The sequence below is a fragment of the Emys orbicularis genome, chromosome 1 (assembly GCF_028017835.1).
Source record: "Emys orbicularis isolate rEmyOrb1 chromosome 1, rEmyOrb1.hap1, whole genome shotgun sequence".
NCBI lineage: Eukaryota > Metazoa > Chordata > Testudines > Emydidae > Emys > Emys orbicularis.
In genome coordinates, this window is record NC_088683.1 from 128797813 (window position 1) to 128818261 (window position 20449).

The 20449-nt window shown below is 37.7% G+C and overlaps 1 protein-coding gene across 1 annotated transcript in view; it reads right to left on the bottom strand.

Annotated features, from left to right (window-relative positions):
• Window positions 1-281: 281 nt before the first annotated feature.
• The window catches only part of INTS13 (integrator complex subunit 13), a 30877-nt gene continuing 10709 nt past the window's right edge, over window positions 282-20449 (bottom strand). The window contains exons 6-17 of the mRNA XM_065414129.1: window positions 19591-19681; window positions 18327-18455; window positions 16465-16549; window positions 11690-11779; window positions 10979-11068; window positions 9058-9236; window positions 8016-8186; window positions 7450-7604; window positions 6046-6276; window positions 4585-4724; window positions 2082-2217; window positions 282-939 (exon numbers count right to left, since the gene is read on the bottom strand). Of these exons, the coding sequence (XP_065270201.1) occupies window positions 900-939; window positions 2082-2217; window positions 4585-4724; window positions 6046-6276; window positions 7450-7604; window positions 8016-8186; window positions 9058-9236; window positions 10979-11068; window positions 11690-11779; window positions 16465-16549; window positions 18327-18455; window positions 19591-19681 (1537 nt within the window). The 3' untranslated portion in view covers window positions 282-899. The remainder of the gene's footprint in view (window positions 940-2081; window positions 2218-4584; window positions 4725-6045; window positions 6277-7449; window positions 7605-8015; window positions 8187-9057; window positions 9237-10978; window positions 11069-11689; window positions 11780-16464; window positions 16550-18326; window positions 18456-19590; window positions 19682-20449) is intronic.

Sequence of the window (20449 nt, forward strand, 5' to 3'; positions counted from 1 at the left end):
CTTGCACTGTAGTATACCCAAGTCAGTTGTTTCTACCAGCTGCCATCAAGCAAAAGGAAGTTAATTCAGCAAAGGTTGGAGTAACTCCGCTGCAGGGCCGCAGAAAGAATAATCGATTGGGCCCTGCTCTCTGAACTGGGTTTTATTTTACACCCCATAGCCTCTTGCTGTACACTCCTGTGGATGGCAAGTTGAAGGTAGCAGCCAGTTACCAGTTAAAGGTGAGGATTTTTTTTTTTTTTGTTAATTCTGGCATAAATAGCAACTAGAAAAGCTTTGCTTTCAAACTGAATAATTCTCTTGATGAAATTAATAATTCATCTTGTTTAAGAAGTTCATGACCACACCCCAATCATTTACACTCTAGTGAAGGTTTTAAACCATTTCTCACCCCACTGCCCAACTGTTGATCTGGAACTGCACACTCTCAACGAGGAACTCCAGATTAAGAGTCTGTACTGAATAGGTATTTTTATATTTCTCTTCTCCTAGAGCATGGCCTCTTGAGAAGTTTCATATAGATCTAAAATGTATCAATACAACAGAAAAAAAGCTCAAATAAGTTTTTTTAAAATGCTTGAATATTGTGCTTTTCAATATTAAACAGACCTAAAAATCAGTTTGTATCATTTCACAGGTTTACTTGTGTGTGTAGCAGGAGAAACATCCTTTCATCCTAAAATATGATTATAAGATACTTCAAGACAAATCCCATTTGCACACAATTCACTGAATGTAATATGCAAATTTTACATTTAATAGAAAAAGGATAAAATCAGAAAAATGTAAAACCAATCAAAGCAACAGATCTATACAATCTTACTGAAATGGTAGCAATATCAAATCCAGCATAAAATATTCATGAAATATGGCCAAGCATAGTTCTTAAAAACCAACACTCATTGCCGGCTGGCTTTTCCATTTTCTGTTGTTTCCATTCTGAAATACAAAAATAGGTCAAGAAGACTAGTCAGTTAGAGCATATCGTTTACTTGTCATGCACTCAAATGATTAAAAATAAAAGGCAAATCTGTGAATTTATATAAACATTTCTTTATACTTTTCTAGTGCCGCAACACTATTTTTTTAGAGACCTCTTTATACAAATATAAAGTATATACTATATACACATATATAGTAATCATTAAACCAGAGGAAAGTTTGCTTTCAAGGAACTTTCTGCTTACAACTAGGGTAAATGAGCAATAAGTTCCATACAGATGCTCCCTGGGTTACGCAAACCTGACTTATGCAAACCCGCACTTACAGAAAAAGTTCCGTTAAGTTTTTTTTTTTTTTTTTTGTAATTGTCGGGTATGATTTGCGCAAAATTTGACTTACGCAAGGCGTTCCGAAACGGAACGCTTGCATAAGTCGGGGAGCGTCTGTATATAAAAATCACAGTTAAGACTGACGTTACATTATTGACTCCAGCAGTGGTTAACAAAGGCAAGACAAAACACAGACTTGTGTCTGACTGTGGAGGGTCTGCTCCTCTGAATCTCTAGAGCTGTACCAGTTTCTGTCAAATCCTTAATAGTATTTAACATTTTTCCCTGTTATTTTTATCCTTTTGCTCAATTTGTTGGCCACTCCCATTCTAACGATTACTTGATGGCAGTTGGATTTATGGGGATGCAGGAGATGTTATTATTCCTTTAATGTGTTGTACAAGATGCAATGGTTTTATCTCTGCCATGTTTGATTTACTACTTTTATGGAGATTTTGTTTTGGGGAGTTTGGGTCTTAATCTCGTCTCCTATTTGGCCCCCTACAAGCATAAGGAGGATTGTGCTGTGTAGACAGTCATTGGGATAGACAGTAAGAAACAATCCAAGACAACAGGGTGGCATTCAGCCCTACTCAGTTACGGGGAGGGTTGCAATGAAGTAGGGGCAAATGGATGAAAACTGAGATTATAAAATTTCTTTGTTGTAAAAAAAATAAATAATTTTTTTTAAATTTTGATTAGTGCAAGAGGTAAGGAATCCTCTTAATAGATTACTACTATGACTAATTTATTCCTGTATATAGCACATTGACTGTTTATAAAATATATTATGTATTCAGCAATACTAACCCATTTTCCTCTTTAAGATGTTGATACAGCTCAGCTTTATTGTTGACAGAGTTCAGACGACCAATAAATTCTTGGTGTTTCCTAGAATTGGCTGTATTAATCCTATTGCTCCACAAAGACAGCAAGGACATTGGCCCTAGGATTAGATTTGAAAATAGAATCAAGGTGATTTGATTAAGGAATTCTCAAATACTAATTCAATATAAGTTTACAGAACAAATTATACTATTTATACAGCACCAGCATAGCACATTAAAGACCAATGTAAGACATGGTCCCTACCCCAAGAAACTTACACTGTAGGTTAGATGAATAAGACAGCTGCAAACAGGTAGGAGGTTTAGATGGTACACCTCTTCCCCGATATAACGCAACCCAATATAACATGAATTTGGATATAACGTGGTAAAGCAGTGCTCTGGTGGAGGCGGGGCTGCGCACTCCGGCGGATCAAAGCAAGTTCAATATAATGCGGTTTCACCTATAACGCGGTAAGATTTTTTGGCTCCCGTTATATCGGGGTAGAGGTGTATAAAGTTATGAGGTTACCTTTTCCCACATTATGTTAGTTCTATATGGTTTATTTTATGGTTTAAGTACATTTGACCAAAATGGATTCTACTATTTTGTGGGCATGAAGCTGGGCCAGGCTTTGTGCCTATGCAGAGCGGTAAATGGATCCAAAGGAGGCAGACCCCATCCCGTTCACAACCCGTAGCAGACAAGGAATTGCTCTGCATCAATCAAACCTTGTCTCAGAGGCAGAATTGAAGCTGTGGCTGCTCTACTGCAATATATGGTAGTGGGGCCATCAAAGGAGCAGTTCCTCCCCTTGATATCCCAGCCTAGGGACTGGTCTCTCCAGCTGATTGACAGTGAGATTGTCAAGTGGTCACTGTCCTTTATGTACCAACCACTGCTGACAGCTCTGAAATACAGCTGTTCAGCCAGCAAGAATGGTGGCCCACTAGCCCAAAAAAACTCCCCACCCAGAACTACCAAGGACAGTGGGTAGCAACAGAGCCCTCTGAGCTTTCCATCAGCATATGTTACATTGGATGAGGGGAATCTCAGTCTGTGAACTACCCCATCCCACTCTTTACCTTTTGTAGACTGCTCCAGAGAGTACTCTAGCTCCAGGTCTGCATAATGCAGCTATCACTAGAACCTTCAGACCACACCACAATATTCTATTTTATATAGTATGTCGATTATCTAATACAGTGATTTTCAACCTTTTTTTCATTTGTGGACCCCTAAAAAATTTCAAATGAAAGTGTGGACCCCTTTGGAAAATCAGCCAGCGGTCTGCAAACCTCCACCATAGAAGTCTTAGCCTGAAAACTGATATTTTGTAAATGTCGTATATGCTCAGCATGGCATTTGATGCAACGTGAGAAAGGGCACTAAACTGTGGACGTCTATGGTAATGACAATACTTCTGGGTTTTGACCTGTAGGTGGGGGGATTCAAATACTTTTTATTGATCAGAAAAACAGAATGCCTTTTCTGGGATCTGAAACTTTATTTTCACAGTCACCTTTTGCGGACCCCTTAGACATAGCCTGTGGACCCCCAGACCATACGTTGAAAACCACTGATCAATAGATTATACACACACAAAAATCAGAAGACATCTCTCAGAATTCACAATGTTCTAATTAAACTAAAACTAACTCTTCAAATCTCTCCAAGACTCAACTCTTCTGCAGTTGACTCCTCACTCTAGGATAAAACAATTTTATGTCCCCTGCTAAGGCTCATTCATTCTGCCTTAACTTGGCTTTTGTGGCCTTCTTTCCCATATAGGTGTACGGTGCATTGTATTCCACCTGTATGCCTTTAGCACTTTACTTGTTGAGGGTTCTTTTCTATAAAGACACACTACCCCAAAATAAATACATTATATATTTTCTAATAACTCTTCCGCTCTCCTCTGTGTTACCCTCATGGCTTTTTATTCTACATTAATGACATCTCTATACAAGGAAATTAATTTTGAACCCAATAAATTTACTACCTAGATTAGGACAAGGCTGTGATCTTTGTGCACATTGAGAAGCTCCTACTCCAGTTGTAATTCCACCGAAATCAGTGGTACCACATACAATGTAAGGTACTAACCACATTTAAAACTATCACAATCTGGCCCTTAACGAACAGCAATCAATCAGATGGAACTCAAATCAGGAACATAGAGGCTTTGTATCAGTCCCCTGAACCTTCAACCTCACAGCTCGTTTTTCATCCCTCCACCTGGACCAAAACTATTCAACTCATAGTAAGATTCTGCTTGACCCCCTCTCACCAACCACTTTGTGTATAAAGACTTAGCCATGACTCTCATTAGCACTGAATGATTAAATCTACACACAGGATATTCAAGAGGTGCACCTTTATCTTACTCAAGCAAATATGAACTGCTGTGACAACCGTATACAAGCTCTTGCAATTCACACCAATTTTACCTGATTTACTATTTTTCAAAATCATTTTGACTTACCTTTTGTTTTTTCTACTGGAGGTATTTCATCTATTGTAATAAGAGGCTTTTTGTTGGGTGGTTCGGGAGAATCAGGAGAATCTTTTATAACTTCAGCTTCTGCCAGTTCCTCTTTTTCGCGATCCAATACACCTTTTAATCTTAAGTGGGGAAGGGAGGGAAAAAAGGGGAGACAACAGAGAGCATCAACACCACACTTCTCATTTACAGTGCTCGTCCAAGTTTATTCATATACCATCCGTCCTAGTGTAACGAATGCTTTTTTTGAGAGTCATGAGATGGATGAAAATAACTAGCAAAGCCATTGGCTAAGTATTTTCTTGGATGCAGACCAAAAGGAAGTGGGAATGAGCTGAAACTCAATCTCATTTCAATTAGTTACCAATATTTATATGGCACTCATTATTGTGATAATTGGTTGTGCTAGAAATTTAAAAGTGCAATTGTTGCTAACCATCCGGACCACACAAATCTACTGCTGACTCTGGGTTTGAGCCTGAACCAGTTTGCTGCCAACTGCATCTCTACCTTTGTCTCACACTAGGAAAGAAAGGAAATCATAGTATTGGACTTGACCACATGCACAGGTAGATCAGCATGCTCACAACACTGCAGGACAAAACATCCATCTTCCCTAGTGGCCATGCTCGCACACAGAACAGCACATACAAGTTGAGCTTAGAGCTGATTAACCATTTTTTCTGAGTCTCAACTTTATGACTTCTTTAGAAGAGACGTTTGAAAGGGGGAAAAAAAAAAAAGTTACTCAAGAAATTCATGACTAGACAGATTAACTGATCCTTCATGATCACGTGTCATATCAGCTAACAGGACAACTTTTTGTTTCTTAAGGCATAGAAAGCAGGTCCATAATCAATAAACCTTGATGCTAATCTACACAAAACTCAGCGCAGAAAAACCTGGAGCATCTAAATGTCTATGAGGACACCTAAACAGTCAATCAGCCAGAGTTCAGGATAAATGAAATTCACTTGTCTATAGTTTTCAGTCTCACTTCATATTAGGGTTTGTTTATACAAAGTTATTAACAGATGTAGTATGTTACAGATGGGTATACATCTAAATAGAAAGTAGAAAGTGCTATAGATGGTGAAGTCACAAGCAAGCAACTTACTGTTATTTTGGCCATTATAACAATTGATTAAACATTTATTAAAAAACATGTATCTTTTATTATCCCCATTCTAAACTATTTATAAGTGTACCCTTAATATAAGCATGAAACTAAATGTCATATTTGGGAAACTTATCTTAACATCAGATAATTCGGGTTTCGATACTTATACTTACACTTACACTTACATTTGTGCCTTTTATAAACAAGCTAAAATCATGTTAGTTAAATCACTTAACCTTTTAAAAATTCTAGCGCTAGACTGTGCTGCATATGCCACATTACATACTAGTACGTGAAAGCATATATTAATTCAGAAAATTCACCTCTCTGATTCCTGCCAGGGTTTTTCCAGTTCATAATCTTTTCCTGATTTCTCTGACTTGTCTTCTTTATCTTCTCTCTTCCTCCCTCGTTTCTTGCGCTCTTCTTCTTCAGGAGGTTTGCTCCTGCAAGCCAGGAGACACTCCAAGACTCGCTGGTGTTTATCCGAGTTATTTATATGCGCTCTAACAAGGGTCTCCAATTCGTTCCACATAATCCGGTATTGTTCATCTCTATCCACAGGCACAAAATAAAATCTTCACATATTTACACACACACTCTCTCTCTCCCCCTCCAGCTTGTAAGAGCCATTTATATATTAAATAATCAAGGTTCAAAACAGTTACTGTCTAGTAGATTGAGCCTAAGTTTTTAAGAAAAGTCTCAGTAAAGTAGGTTTTCTCCAACTCCCTTTACTGGAATTCTGATCACCCTGTATTGTTTCATTCTTGGAAGCATCGGAGCCGCATAGTATGTGGACATGCTCAGTTGCTTCCAACAAACCTGAACTTGTAATTAAATCTAATACCCAAATCTCCCCTTGAGTCATAATCATCAATTTCCCTGGGTCAAAGCTATTGTAGAGACATTGCCAAAACCTATTAATGTCACTTGAGCCAACCAACTCAAGAGGCAAGAAGAAACCCTCTTTTTCAATGCTGGGACAGGTAGAAATCCATCTGTTCATTGCCAGATTCAAATGAATTTTAATGTTTTTCTCTTAGACAAAAATTAAAGACAAAATAATAGGGAATCACTGTAACATAACACTACAGAACTGAATAGTTCAAGTATCTTTTGTAGCTGACTTTTTTTTCATACTCAGGAAACCATCCTGCCTAGGATTAGATTGATGTACAAGAAATGCACATCATTATTCCAATGGATGGGATATCATAGACTTCCAAATTTGTTGTAAGGGAAGTTTCATCTCTTATATAAAATGTTTCAACAATGGTATGACTACTTTTAAGATAATCAAATATTAAAACTATTTTAAATACACAATAGCTTTGGAAGTGTCTGGTTTCCATGAGTCCAGTGGTGACCCGCATTTCCTCTGTTCTAACCTACGTGAGGCTCAAGATGGTGTTTTCGGTGTGATTTTTTTCCCTTTAAAAAGTGTCTTAAATATAATAAAAATATTATTCTTTGTAAGATGTGATTGAATCTGTTGTTTCCAGTTACAACTGAGTTTTTTCTTTAACGTGAACCAGGGGAATAGGATTACAGCTCTAAATTATGCAGCCAAATGATATACAACATTTATTTTGCACATGTATGTAGTTTAGTGGACTCTAAATTACCTTTGATTGTCCAACTTAAAACACAAGGTTCATCTGGAATGTATGCAGATGTGATTTTTTTTGTGTGCAAAAGTACAACAAAATTAATAAATGTTAAACCTTTTTGGACCCTTTCCCCTGGTACCAACTGTTGAAATTGGCAGTGGATCATTTTTCCTCTCCATATCTACCAAGTTGTATATTGTTTTCTGACAATTCAGCACATCCTCATCTGTCAGAGCTTCTTTCACAATAACACTGGCTAATGGCACTACCTTCAAGACAAAACAAAACAGAACAAAATCTGCATTTAGTTAGGGGGTGGGGATTTAGAAGCATATTTGAGCATGACATTAAGAAACAAAAATCCTTTAACGTAGATTCTGAAGTGTCCCCAGCATGCATTACTACATGAAGTCTCCCCCTTAACCCAACAGCTTTGCATCCAACTCAATTCCATGTAATGGGAGTCATTTGGGTACAGAGTTATAGTTGTAAAATATACACAAAGTACTTAATCAAAAGTGAAAGCCAAAACCTTATTCTAACTGATTTTGTTTTTGTTGATTTTTCTATAGTGTGCTATCAGCTATGCAGTTTTTACTGATATTAACTCTTCCCTAAGTACAGTTTTAAAAACTTACTACAGAACAGAACAGAAAAGTTACAAATCCATGATCACTTACAGCTTGCATGTTGAAGATGGTGGTTTGCGAAATAATCATAGGCCAGTAACGAGTATGTTTCTCTAACTGATCTTTTGCTCGTTCCAAAGGAATCTCAAGACTTCCATCGATCTTATATCTGGGGTCTAGAAAAGGAGTTAATCTGTTTTCCCTCATAAATTCACCAAAATCCTAATGATAACCAAACAAGATAAAATTAGGAACTTCTCTAATAAAGTAACTTTCATTGAATGGGTCAAACATCATTACCTCCCTTATGAATAATGCAGAAAGGAAAAGGAATGTAGCCCTAAAAACTATAGGTCTGTGTTCAATATTCTTATGAGCAATTCTACTTTGAATTCATATAGAAAGCATTTAAGGAAGAGGTTTGTCAAATCTTAACTTCATGAAACCTTAACTTCAAAAAATTGTAGGATGTGGGAACAAATGCTCTGCTTTGGATTGGTAATAACGAATTACATATGTTAAAGTTTTATTCTGTTTGTTTACAGTCCACTTTTTGCTAATGTGCACTGAATGCAGAGGATATCAAGTTAAAAAGTGTAAAATGTTTTTTTGTTTGTTTTTAGAGTGCCCCCTCCACACCTGAGTCTATAAGCATCAGCTCTTTTTTATCTGTACAGTCCAGCTATTCTCAAAGACCCTCATTATGACAATTATCCTTCTTATAGAGGGCTGGGTGCAGGGCTATCTGGATCCAGTCCACTTCAAACCTTTGTTGAGATAAACAGTGTTTAAAAAGAGTAACCAATGAGAGTATTTCAGAAAGTTCATATTGCCTACACAGCATGCAAGCACAGATATGGGATAGCGACAGAAGGCTTCTATAAAGTGGTCATATGTGTGTGTCAATAAATGCTATCAATAATAGAATGAAGAAATAGTTGATCCAGGTGTCTTTTTTTTTTTTTTTTTTTTAAATAAGTGACCTACAATTTCTTATGATACAGAATGTCTGTTTCAACCCACCTCACTCCTCACCCCTGAATTCTGATGAATTGTTTAGTAAAACTAAAAATATAAAATAGTAGTATCTTACTGTAATCCTGTAGTCTGTGACTCTCCCACCACATCCTTCACTAATTGAAGGGGGATCTTCTAGAATTGATCGAGAACTGCTCAATACATGCAGGAAAATCTCTCCTCCGTGGCTACTAAGCATGTGGCTAATTACTTTAGAACCAGACTTGCGTGGTTGTTCCAACAAAACAGAACGGCCTATTAAAATTGAGATCAGTTTGATTAGCTACTGAGTACAGCAATTTACATTTAAAAGGTATTCTACAGGTTTATATTTAACCACCCAACCCCCAGCGGTGTTAAGCTAATGTAGGTCTCTTACTAAACTCAAATTAGTAGATCTACAATTGTTTCCTATGGAACTTTAATTCCTGCCTTTAGATAGGCTATTATGGAACATAGCACTCTTCTTGCATTATATAGAAAGGGCTCAAACTATGTACACCTCTACCCCAATATAACACGACCCGATATAACACGAATTCGGATAGAACATGGTAAAACAGCGCTCCGGGGTGGCGGGGCTGCGCACTCCGGCGGATCAAAGCAAGTTCGATATAACGTGGTTTCACCTATAATGCGGTAAGATTTTTTGGCTCCCGAGGACAGCGTTTTATTGGGGTAGAGGTGTACTTTATTTGTTACCTTTTGATCATTCAGAAAATATAGTTCTTATGGAGATAAATGTTTGTAAAAAGTAATGAAAGTGCTATACTGTATTTGGCCAACTCATTATTTTCAATAGTTTACAATATACCTTTGTCAACCAAACACATAACTTGTTTTCACTGAAGACTAAGAGCATGGTAAATATACAGTTTAAAAAACTATCTTGTGTATTATTTGAGCACTAGGGTATCTTAAATTTCTTTGTTTCAAGGGACACTATTTCATGTTCACAAAAGTCAAAAATGGCTTATTTTCTTGAAATTAAGAGTATGCATGAGAAAACTCTACTAAATATATTCTTTTGAGGGTGAAGGTTATGGTAACAGTTGAATGATAAACTGACTAACCAAATCCTTGGTTGACCTCAATGCTAATTAGTATGTCAGTTTCAAGCAGGCAAAATGCCCTCCTAGTATATGAAAATAAATGTAGGAGGTCACATGATTACCTAATTGGATCAACTGTGGGTGGTAAAGATAGTAGTCACCGATCCTTGATTCTGTCCTGATTGCTGACAGCTGCCTATCCTCTCTATATATGACAGAATATATCATTGCTACCTTAGCTCAAAACTGGATTACACTTAAAATGAAAGTTAGCAAGTTTACAGTGTTGAATAGAAGGGAAGATATTTTTTATCTCTTGAATGAGAGAGAGTGAGGGAAAGAGGAATACATTGAGAAGTTCCTATTCTGTTCTGAATCTCTGCAGCATGTTTCAGAGAAACTTGCAAATGCTTTGCAATATAGAACAATTTCCACTTAACTCATAAGAGCAAGAATACCTATTTTCCAGTTTTCTGATGGAAGAACCCTTAGTTATTACATTTCTATTCGGAAAGAATACTCAACACTATTAAGCATTGTGATCAAACATATTATTATCAGCTATATTGTAATTCAAGAACAGATGTAATATTAAAATAAATGTATATTACTAAACACAGAACCTATGTTGGGATTTAGAAAAAACAACCACCATCAGGATTCCTCTCTCTTTCCCATCTCTTCTCCCCTTTTCTAGATTTAAAGTCAAACTGTAATTTTTATTCCATTTGCCTTCAAATATAGTTATCAGTCCAACAAGCATCTAGACTATCTTGCTTCTGTATTATTGTCCTTTACACAGATTACGTGTTAATATGACATCGGTAATAAGGTGAATATCTAACTTTTTAACATTTTGTACAACGTGGATATACCTACACACTTTAAAAAAGGGATCTGCAACATTAACAATTTTTAAAATGTTTAACCAAGAAAACAATTTACCATTGAGAAGAAAGTTGGTAAGACAGGAGGAAGGTCGGCTATTTACATCTACAGGTGAGATTCTGTATGCTCCAGTGCAATAATGCAATTCTGAAAAATAAAAATGTAGAAAGGTTTTTAGCTTAGTTCCAAAGATAGAAAAGAACACACTACACAAAGGGCCTGAAGCTACTCTCTTACAAAATACCTAAATTAGTTGAAGTGATTTGTTTGTGAAATTTCTTTGAGAGAGGGAGGGAAGAAAAAAAGCTGCAGAGCAATGTTACTAGAGAATTATAATACATTTACAAACTGGTGATGCAAACCACAGAAAAGTAATGGAGGGGAAAATACACTGAACACTTTTAGCTAGCGAACAAGCAGTTTACTTGATAGAGCGAGAAAAATCCTGGTTTCCCCTCTCTCCTACATAAATAAGTCAGTGATTAGTCAGCAGCAGGAGCATTCAGTCTGACAAGATACTGACTGTACGGTATGCCAAATCACGGCAGTAGATGTTGCAGCCTCTTTGGAGGTCTGCTGGATGCAAAGTAGAGCTGTGGCAAGAGACACTGGGTATAGGAAACAAAAAGGAGAGGAACAGTAGTGCAATCACCAGGGAATATTATTTCTATGTTTGGATGCCGTTTGGGGGGGGGGGGGGGGGGGAAGAGAACCTAGTGCAGGACAGAAAGTGTTTCTCAAACATTTACAGAAAAATACAGTACCTACCAACACTGTTTGTTCGCGGCGTGCACCATTTTAATGTTACGGTTTCTTTAAATGTACCCTCTCTGCTATTGCCACCTATATGATTATCACCTGCAACATCAAGTTAGAGAAAATGTACCATAATAAATTAGTCAGTAGTCTTCAGTTCATTACATTATAGAATACAAAAATCTTGCAATTATAACCCTTATATAAATATATGATGGTGCTGCACAAACCCTCCTATTATTTGAATGAGAGGGTTTAACGTACAAAATGTCTTATCTGGAATCTGAACTTGATTTTCGAAAGAGAACATGATGATTTTTAAAAAAATAAATATTCAAAATAAGCTTAAAAACATCCCCAAACCCAGAAGTTTTCAGAAGTAACATCTACAATTTTAATTTTTTTTTATTTTTTATTTTTTTTAAAGTGAGCAAAGTTATTGCAGTACAGACAAACTTGGGTGTAAGAAACCATGCATGCAAAATACATAGGTGTTCAAGTAGGCATGTTCAACGTAACGGCTACATTGAGGCTCCTGAAAAGGTGTTCCTCTAAGTCTCATTTTATTATTTAAAGCAAAAATATATTTACAATACTTTTATAGTTGTAACAGGACAAGAAGTTTATTTTAAAAATATGTCTAATATGCTCAAAGGATGGATAATGGCCTTCTGTGCAAAAATTCTGCACCTCCTAGGTGTCAGAACCTTTGTTTTGAAGTGATCAGTTATAATTAAAATTTTATTTTAAACAGCACATCCCAAAAATCATAACTGAAAATATATCTCAAGAGCACATTTGACAAGTTGTATCGCTTTCTTCCCGTTTGCAAAAAATAGTAGGTATTGTTATCGATCTCTTTATCCTTTCTTGTCCAATGCGAACACCTCTCATCATGTAGTTCTGGCCATGTATATTAAGATACATTGCTAAAACACTTCCTTTCAACCGTCTTATTTACAGCTGGTCTGACAGGAAGCAGTGAATTACAGGAAGGCAATAAAATATATAGACATATCATAATGCTTCCAAGACAATGCAGTAGATTCTTACTAATTAGTGCTTTGCTAATCTGAACTTCCAATAATCTGCACACACTAAGGAAAGATAAGTTTTACATGAAGTTTCAAATCGCTGGTGTTGCCACTTACAAAATATTCTTGAAAATATGACACTCTAGACCAATAACTCATGGCTGAACTAGATGCAAGAGTCAATGGGTATATATTGGGTTATGTGGGAGGTCAGACTAAGTGATAAACACAGTCCATTCTGATTATGAAATCACAGAAACATGTACTAATGGGTCTTGCATGATCTGTCCTTTACTTCTACAAGTAGTCTTTACAAACAAACAAACAAACAAACAAACAAACAAACAAACAAACAAACAAACATTGAAGTCAACCCTGCAGGTTGCTGTTAAGGATAAGATAATGGCAATAATTTTATATACTCAAACAGAGATCTTCTAAAGAATGTCAGTCAGATCTATTTCATCTCAATTGTGGAGCAGCCACAATGCCTTAAAAAAAAAAAAAAAAAAAAAAAAAAGTCAAACTGGTTCAAATTACCACTTTCCTGGTCAACAGAGTTAATGTTTTTAAAATTGGAAATGCTGCCTAGTTTGCTCTCTCCTGTCCAATATATTCCTATAGACGCGCTTGAAAAATTCATTTTGCTTCATAAACTTGTCCAAGTAAACTTTCCCAGGTGAGTGTCAATTGACTTCTACAGAATCCAGGCTTCTGTTTATGGCTGCAAAGAGAACATTCTAAATCTGGACAGGAAGTAAACACTGCTGTCCTGCTTTTCTACAGACTACATCTGTGATGCTTCTCACAGCTTTGTTAAACTGCAGCAGACTGAAAACTTAACAGTACTAGCAGTGTGGTGGGGCAGTTGCCCCACACAGGGAGAAGAAGGGGTTAAAAGCAGCAGCAGGGAGGCTGCGCAGAACCCAGGCATCAGGAAAGGGCTTACTGAGCCCATGGATAGGGGGAAGGCTTGCTGGAGCAGCCAATCAGGGCCAGCGAGAGTTGTATATAAAGGGCTGTTCAGCTGAGCAGAGGGGAGTCTCTCCCTGGAAGGCAAGGGAGGAGGACTGGCTAAGAAGCGCCATAGATAGAGCAGTGCTGGGCAGGAGCAGCAGAGTGTGAGGGTGAGTTGCTGGCTGACCACTGCCAGGCTGGGGCCTTGCAATAAGAGCTGAGAGCGTGCTAGGGCTACAGGGGAAGTAGCCCAGGGAAAATAGGCAGCAAATTGCAGGAGGGCAGTAGATCGCTGCCGGCTATTGGGTCCCTGGTTTGGGACCCAGAATAGCAGGCGTGCCTGGGTCCCGTCCCCCCCTTGCCAATGAGGAGGTGGCTGATATCCAGACTGCAGTTTGCCCCTGAGGCGAGGGGCTGGACCTTGGACTGCAGTTGGCCGCTGAGGCAAGTGGTGAGACTAAGGACTGCCAGTCACCCGGAAGGGGGGAGATACCAGAGTGGGGGCACAGCTGGAGGACCGTGCGCAGAAGAGGATGCTGCGGTCCGGGGAGCGATGCGGGTCCAAAGAATGGAGACAGTAGTGACAGCAGGTGTGACCCCACTAGCTGAAGGCAGACCATGGAAGGGCCGAGAGCTAATTCCCAGGACGGCCAGCGGGAAGCACCGCGGTGGTAAGTCCTGCCCCCTTACAAGCAGTATCACTAAATAAATTCAGAACCCTGGATCAGTTTCACTTTCCTGCTGGTTGGGAAGAGAACAGTGTAGGGAAGTACCTTGTCCATCTTTGCAAAAAGGCTTTCAGATGAGAATGATCCTTCCAGAAGCCAAAGGCTTACTGAGGGCGTTTCAAATTTTTCAGACACCTGACATCTCCCAGCCACAGGAAGATATAAAAGATGGAGTCCCAAGGAGGTTTCAAAGACAGTATGCAAATAGAAAACCCTGCACTCCCACCTTTCTCAGTAGCTGGGAGGGGAGGGGGCCAAAGGGTGTAGGCCTCCATATTTATAGATTTACACAGAGAAACAAAGAAAAACCCACATTTTACTGAACGGACTGTGGATGAAAAGAAAGGGGGTGGGGGGGGAGAAAAGAGGATGGAGAAGCAATTTTATTATTCATTTAAGCTGGGAAGACAAGAAAAGACACTCCCTGGCTTATAATACATGTCCAGACCAGTATAAATGCATTATTTTTAAGGATACAATTCTGTCGCGGAGGTCATGGATTCTGTGACTTTCCAGGACTTCTGGGCCTGAGCGGCAGCCGGCCCTGGGGCTATCCAAGCAGCGGCTGGGGGTTGGATCAGCCCCCCTGAGGCTGGAGCAGCAGCAGGCTGGAGCAGCTGAAAGCCCCTGGCAGTGCTTTATTTGTCCATCCTACTGCCCCAGGGTGTTTTTAGTAAGAGTCAGGGACAGGTTGCAGGCTTCCATGAATTTTTGTTTATTGCCCACGAGTTGTCCCTGACTTTTACTAAATACCTGTGATAGAATCTTAACCTTAATTATTGTACATCCCATTATCTCTCTCTTCCCTCACTGCTTCAATTAAAGACAAAACTGCATAACACTTTTGATCACACATCATTCAAATTCTTTGACAGAATAATTGTAAAAGACAATTAGGTAGTTTCTCCCTCACAGTAACCCATGGTAATTCAATCTCTTTCTAAAAAACCAACACACCTCATTAAAACAGGCCACCCGCTTACCCCCAGCTCAGATGGTTCTAAATGAAAAGGGTGGGATATCTGCTTCATATCTTTCAATATTTTAAGGGTGGAAGTTTGTATCTGCTCAAAGTGAGTAAAATGTTTTAGTTAAATCCAATTTTGGCCTTCCAATATTTGTACGCTAAATTAGAGCTCAGACAGCCATACCCTGTTTCTAGACCACAAATATTCTACATGGCAAAGCTATTCAAACTAAATTTATTTCTAAATTGCACTGGAGTTGGGTTAAACTTTATCAGAGGATAGTAAGAGATGAAACCAAAAGCTAAAGATCATACTGGAAGAGAAAAAACTGTGGGAGAATAAGGTTAAATTCTCAAATAATCTCTGTCAATTTTAAGAGGAAGGAATTACTGTTCAGTCTAATATACTGCACTTGTCAGTTGTCAGTATTCTACAGGAAATTTAATCTAGCATGCCCAGATGTACATCAAAGAGGATGATACTTTCATATGCACATTTGATTGTCTCAAATTTTTGGAAACAAGTCTGTGTGTCTGTCAGTGAAGTAATTGGTTTCCATATTTATTTAGACACTGACATGCAGCTACCTGGATAGAGAATACTTCCTATAACATCAAAGAGAATTTGGCCTGTCACACGATCCTCTTGCTCAAAAACTCCTGGACTTTTGTTTAAGCATCTGGTCTCTTTTAACTCATGAACTGGCATTCTTACATCCAAGTGACAAATTGAAATGCCTCTGGTTCCATCAAACACACATTCTGAATGCATGTCTAATCTAGTTTGATGTTTATATGTTATTCTTTCCTTCATTATGTCTCCTCTTTTTAAAAATAATCAGTTAAATTGAATATTCCAAGACCAATTCATTTTACATTACATTTCAAATTGTTGTAAAGAAAATTTAAAATTTCAATTAAATCTGCTATACTTAGTTAAATCTTGTCCTTGCTGAAGAAGCTTAAAGTTTGCATCAATTTAAAGGCCAGATCCTGAGCTTTTGAATGATCCTAAAACAGTTTTTATAAAAGTGTTCTATTAGGCATTTTTAATTCTTAGATTACTCCACCACTTACTTTTTACATTTTCCCCCTACTTACCACTTTTTATAAAGTCTACATGTGCATCTTTGTGATGAAGAAGCTCCACATCATAATTGGCAGATGTGTTAGCATGTTGTTCTTCCTTTAAATAAAAATAAAATTCAAAAAGAATCTGGTTTATTTTTTTTAAATGATTGTTTGTTGTTTTTATAAATGGAGAATGATATTCTACATTTGACCTTTCAGAAGAAAATAAAATTTCAAGTGAATCAGACAATAAGGGGTTGCAACGTTGAGGAAACTGTTTGCTTTCTGATCTATTTAAAGATGCAATAGCCAGCTTTTTCTTTAAATCTATGATATTGCTATTTATATAAATGCCATAAATGTGCACAATGCCTAACACACAGCTAAATGACACTGACAAATTCTAGTTTTTTTCCTTCTTCTTCTTCTCTATATAAAGCTTAAAGATGTAATTTAAGAAAGATACATAGTAGCATCTTACACCCAGAGATGCAAGAAACAGATTGGGAAACTTGTAATTTCCTAACCAGCACCCAGTAATTCTAACTACTAGAGTCTGTTGGCAAAGTCACTTTTTTTTTTTTTTAAATCTTCCGAGAATTTCTTTTTAACCTGAACTAACGAAAGAAACCACTTACAGTAGCAGTTTATCATGTTTCTGCGGTTAAGAACTAGAAGCTATTCAATAGTTCTAACTGCAGGCATGAAGTTAAAGACTGGATGTTTGTTAAAAGAAGGACACAGCATCTTTAAACAGCTGCATCAGCAAACACCATGTACAGTAAATTAGCAAAAACAGAACAGTAATCTTGGGGAATTTATTTTGAGTAAGTAGTACACAGGGAACCCAACATATTCTATTCCTAAAAAAGACAAAGGTAGGAGGAAGAGGCATACCAGCAGCACACAGGGCAGTAAGTTACAAATAAGGTATTTGTGAAACTAAAAGAAAAAAATATATATCTATCACATTTATACTATGATCCATGTTAAAGCTGAAAGTTGTCAAAACAAACTAAAGTATCAGTTTACTTAATTTAACACACACAATCCATACACTACTATCATTTATTCATTTTAAAGAAGTGAGCACTGGGTAATAACTTATTTTTCCTTTTGTGCATTCTTTAGTTTTGCTAATAAACTTCCCCCTCTTTCAATATCGGTGCTCTTGGTCTGGCAGTAAAACGTAATTGAAGCTGGGGGGCTCCTACTTACTAAAAGCCAATCAGAATTTTTAATTACATTAATTGTCATCCCAGTGGCAATGAAGATTAATTAAAAAGAAAAATAAATGAGAAGTAGGGATGTATGTAGCTTCTATGGGGGGGAGGGGAAAGTCTTTTAATATCTTCCATTACTAGAGGCAAAAGTAATGTTCCCCTCCCCCTCTTGGTTAAGCAGCTCAACATCAGTTGAAAAACCATTATCCTTTGGTCAGAAACTATTAGTTACAAACACCTTTATGGTTGGGTGGGCATGAAAATGACACAGAGGAAAAAAGACTCACTAAACCACTAAAATGCACAAAGGTCAAGAATATCTAATGAACACAATTATAAGAGACAAAAGAATCACAGACAAAGTAATTTGAAGTAAACAAGATTATATTTATATAAAATAATATGAAGTGGACTGAAATAACACTTGTATTGCTGAATCGAATTGCTGACATAGCAATACAGCATTTTGTTCTGTGATCCTTCCTTTTTTTCCTTCTTAAAATGTACTAACCTGGTCACAGACATTGAATGTGGGCTAATAAAAAACAGAAAATATGATATGGAGAGAAAAACAATGTAAAAATTCAATTAAAATAAATATTAAAATTTCAAAACAATTTAAAGTAAGTGATTCAGCTACTTATCATAAAGCTATAGATACAATCTTACCTTCATAGGGATATTGGTTATTGTGGTTGAAGCCAGATCGAAGTGCTGCTGTACTAAAACGTTCAGTTTTGTAGCCAGATGCCGTCCAGCACGGACACTATGTACTTCGCTGGTTAAGACTGGAGAAAGCTTTTTTAAAAAAAAAAAAAAAAAAGACAGAATGTACAGTATCAGTGTTTTCAATCATCAAAATTTTAAGCTTGGTGACTTGCATCACCAAGTTCAACAGAAAATGTGATGTATGGTTCCTTAGAAGGATATAAACAGTTTAAAGTCATCTTAGGTGCAGTGATGTTATATAGAACACTTTGGTTCAGTTAGTCATCATAACTTTGTCAAACACCCTGAACACCAGAGTTGTTAAACTGTGACCCTTCCTGCCAACAAGAGGCCACCTCAGTCAAAGTACCGACAGGTTGGTTAGAATAACATATATGTAACATTTAACAATATTCATGCTCTGGCAGGCTATCAAGCTCAGCAGCAACAGAAATTTGTATGGGGAAGTAGAGGTTCCTGGTGGCCAGCAAAGTGTTCTTCCATGGATACAGGAAGTCCCAGTGAAGTAAATATCTCATGTAGGTCTTGTTTTTTCATTGTACTGTAATCTCCCTTCCCACAAATTAAAACTAACGGTTTTCCTTTCAAGAGGTCACTAAACAGCTCAATCTGCAAAAACTATAAGATGAATGGCTTTACTGCAAGTCAATAGTTAGCAAAAAAACTCAAGCAGGCTGACAAAAGAGATACCATAACTGCATGCCGATTGCAAAAGGAGGGGAAAATAGTTATCAGAAACAGACACTGAAAATGTCAATAACACTTCTATGATGTCAGCTTCTTCAGAAACTGTCACATATGCCTCTTCCTTTACAGATAGTTTCCCAGAGACCGGATACTCAAAACATTACTGCTAAATTTTCAGCATGTATTTGTCTACCTAAGGCCAGGACTACACTGCAGACTTATGTAGGTATAACTATGTTGCTCAGAGATGTGAAAAATCCACACCCCTGAGCAACAGTTATACCAATCTTAACCCTTGCGAAGGCAGCGCAATGTTGACAGGAGAGCTTCTCCCGTAAACATAGCTATTGCCTCTCAGGAAGTGACAGGAGAGCTCTCTCCTGTCGCTGTAGGAGTGTCTTCAATTAAGCACTAAAGCCGTTCCTCTGTGCCAACGCAGGGTTTTAAGTGTAGATCTGCCCTAAGTTGACATTCAGTATAGTGGTACCATTTTTTTAAAGCAATTTAAGCTCCTTACCTCTTTTTTAAGGCGATCTGAAACAAGGCTATCTTCACCAACTGGATAGGTGTGGATTAAGACCAATTCACACTTCTGGATCTGCATGAGGCTTAGAAATCAAATGTTCTATTTAGTAGGTCAGCAATGCAGCTGTATGCCGCATAATTCGTGTCAACTCTCTTCCATGCAAGACTAACTCGATTTCCTGAACACTGCGCTAGTCAGAAGCACCAGAGACAAATTCTGCTTTTGAGTAAGTTTTGTCAGGACTTGGTGTTTGTTTATTCCATTTTATAAGCACACAAATCTCCGTCACTGGAGATTTTAAAGAGCAGGTTAGACAAACACCTGTCAGGGATGTCTAGATAATACTTAGTCCTGCCATGAGTGCAGAGGACTGGACTAGATGACCTCTCAAGACCCCCTTCCAGTCCTACGATTCTATGAATTTATAACTGAAAATATGGTCAGATTTCCAGCTGAGAGTTTTGAGGTGCGAAACAACACTGTAGTTCTGTAGCACCTTCCATTTAAGTATCAATGGGGTAGATAGATCCTCAGCTAAAGTCAGTTGTCATAGCTCCACAGAAGTCAATAAACCTATAACAATCGATACCAGCTGAGGATCTGCTCCTAAAAGTGTTTTGCAAATATCAATTAATCCCCATTGGGTAAGGAAGAAAAAATGGAAATTAATAGCCTGAATGATGCTGAGCACCCTCCCCTCCCAATTGCTGGAGTTCCACACACAGCCATTATGCAACTTGCCTGACGTTTTCACAAGAAAACTTTGGCTGCTGGAAAAAGAACCCAGATCTTGTACCTCCAATCCTCCATTGTTTCCAATGTGACGTGTTTTAGCCACAAAATCTTTTCA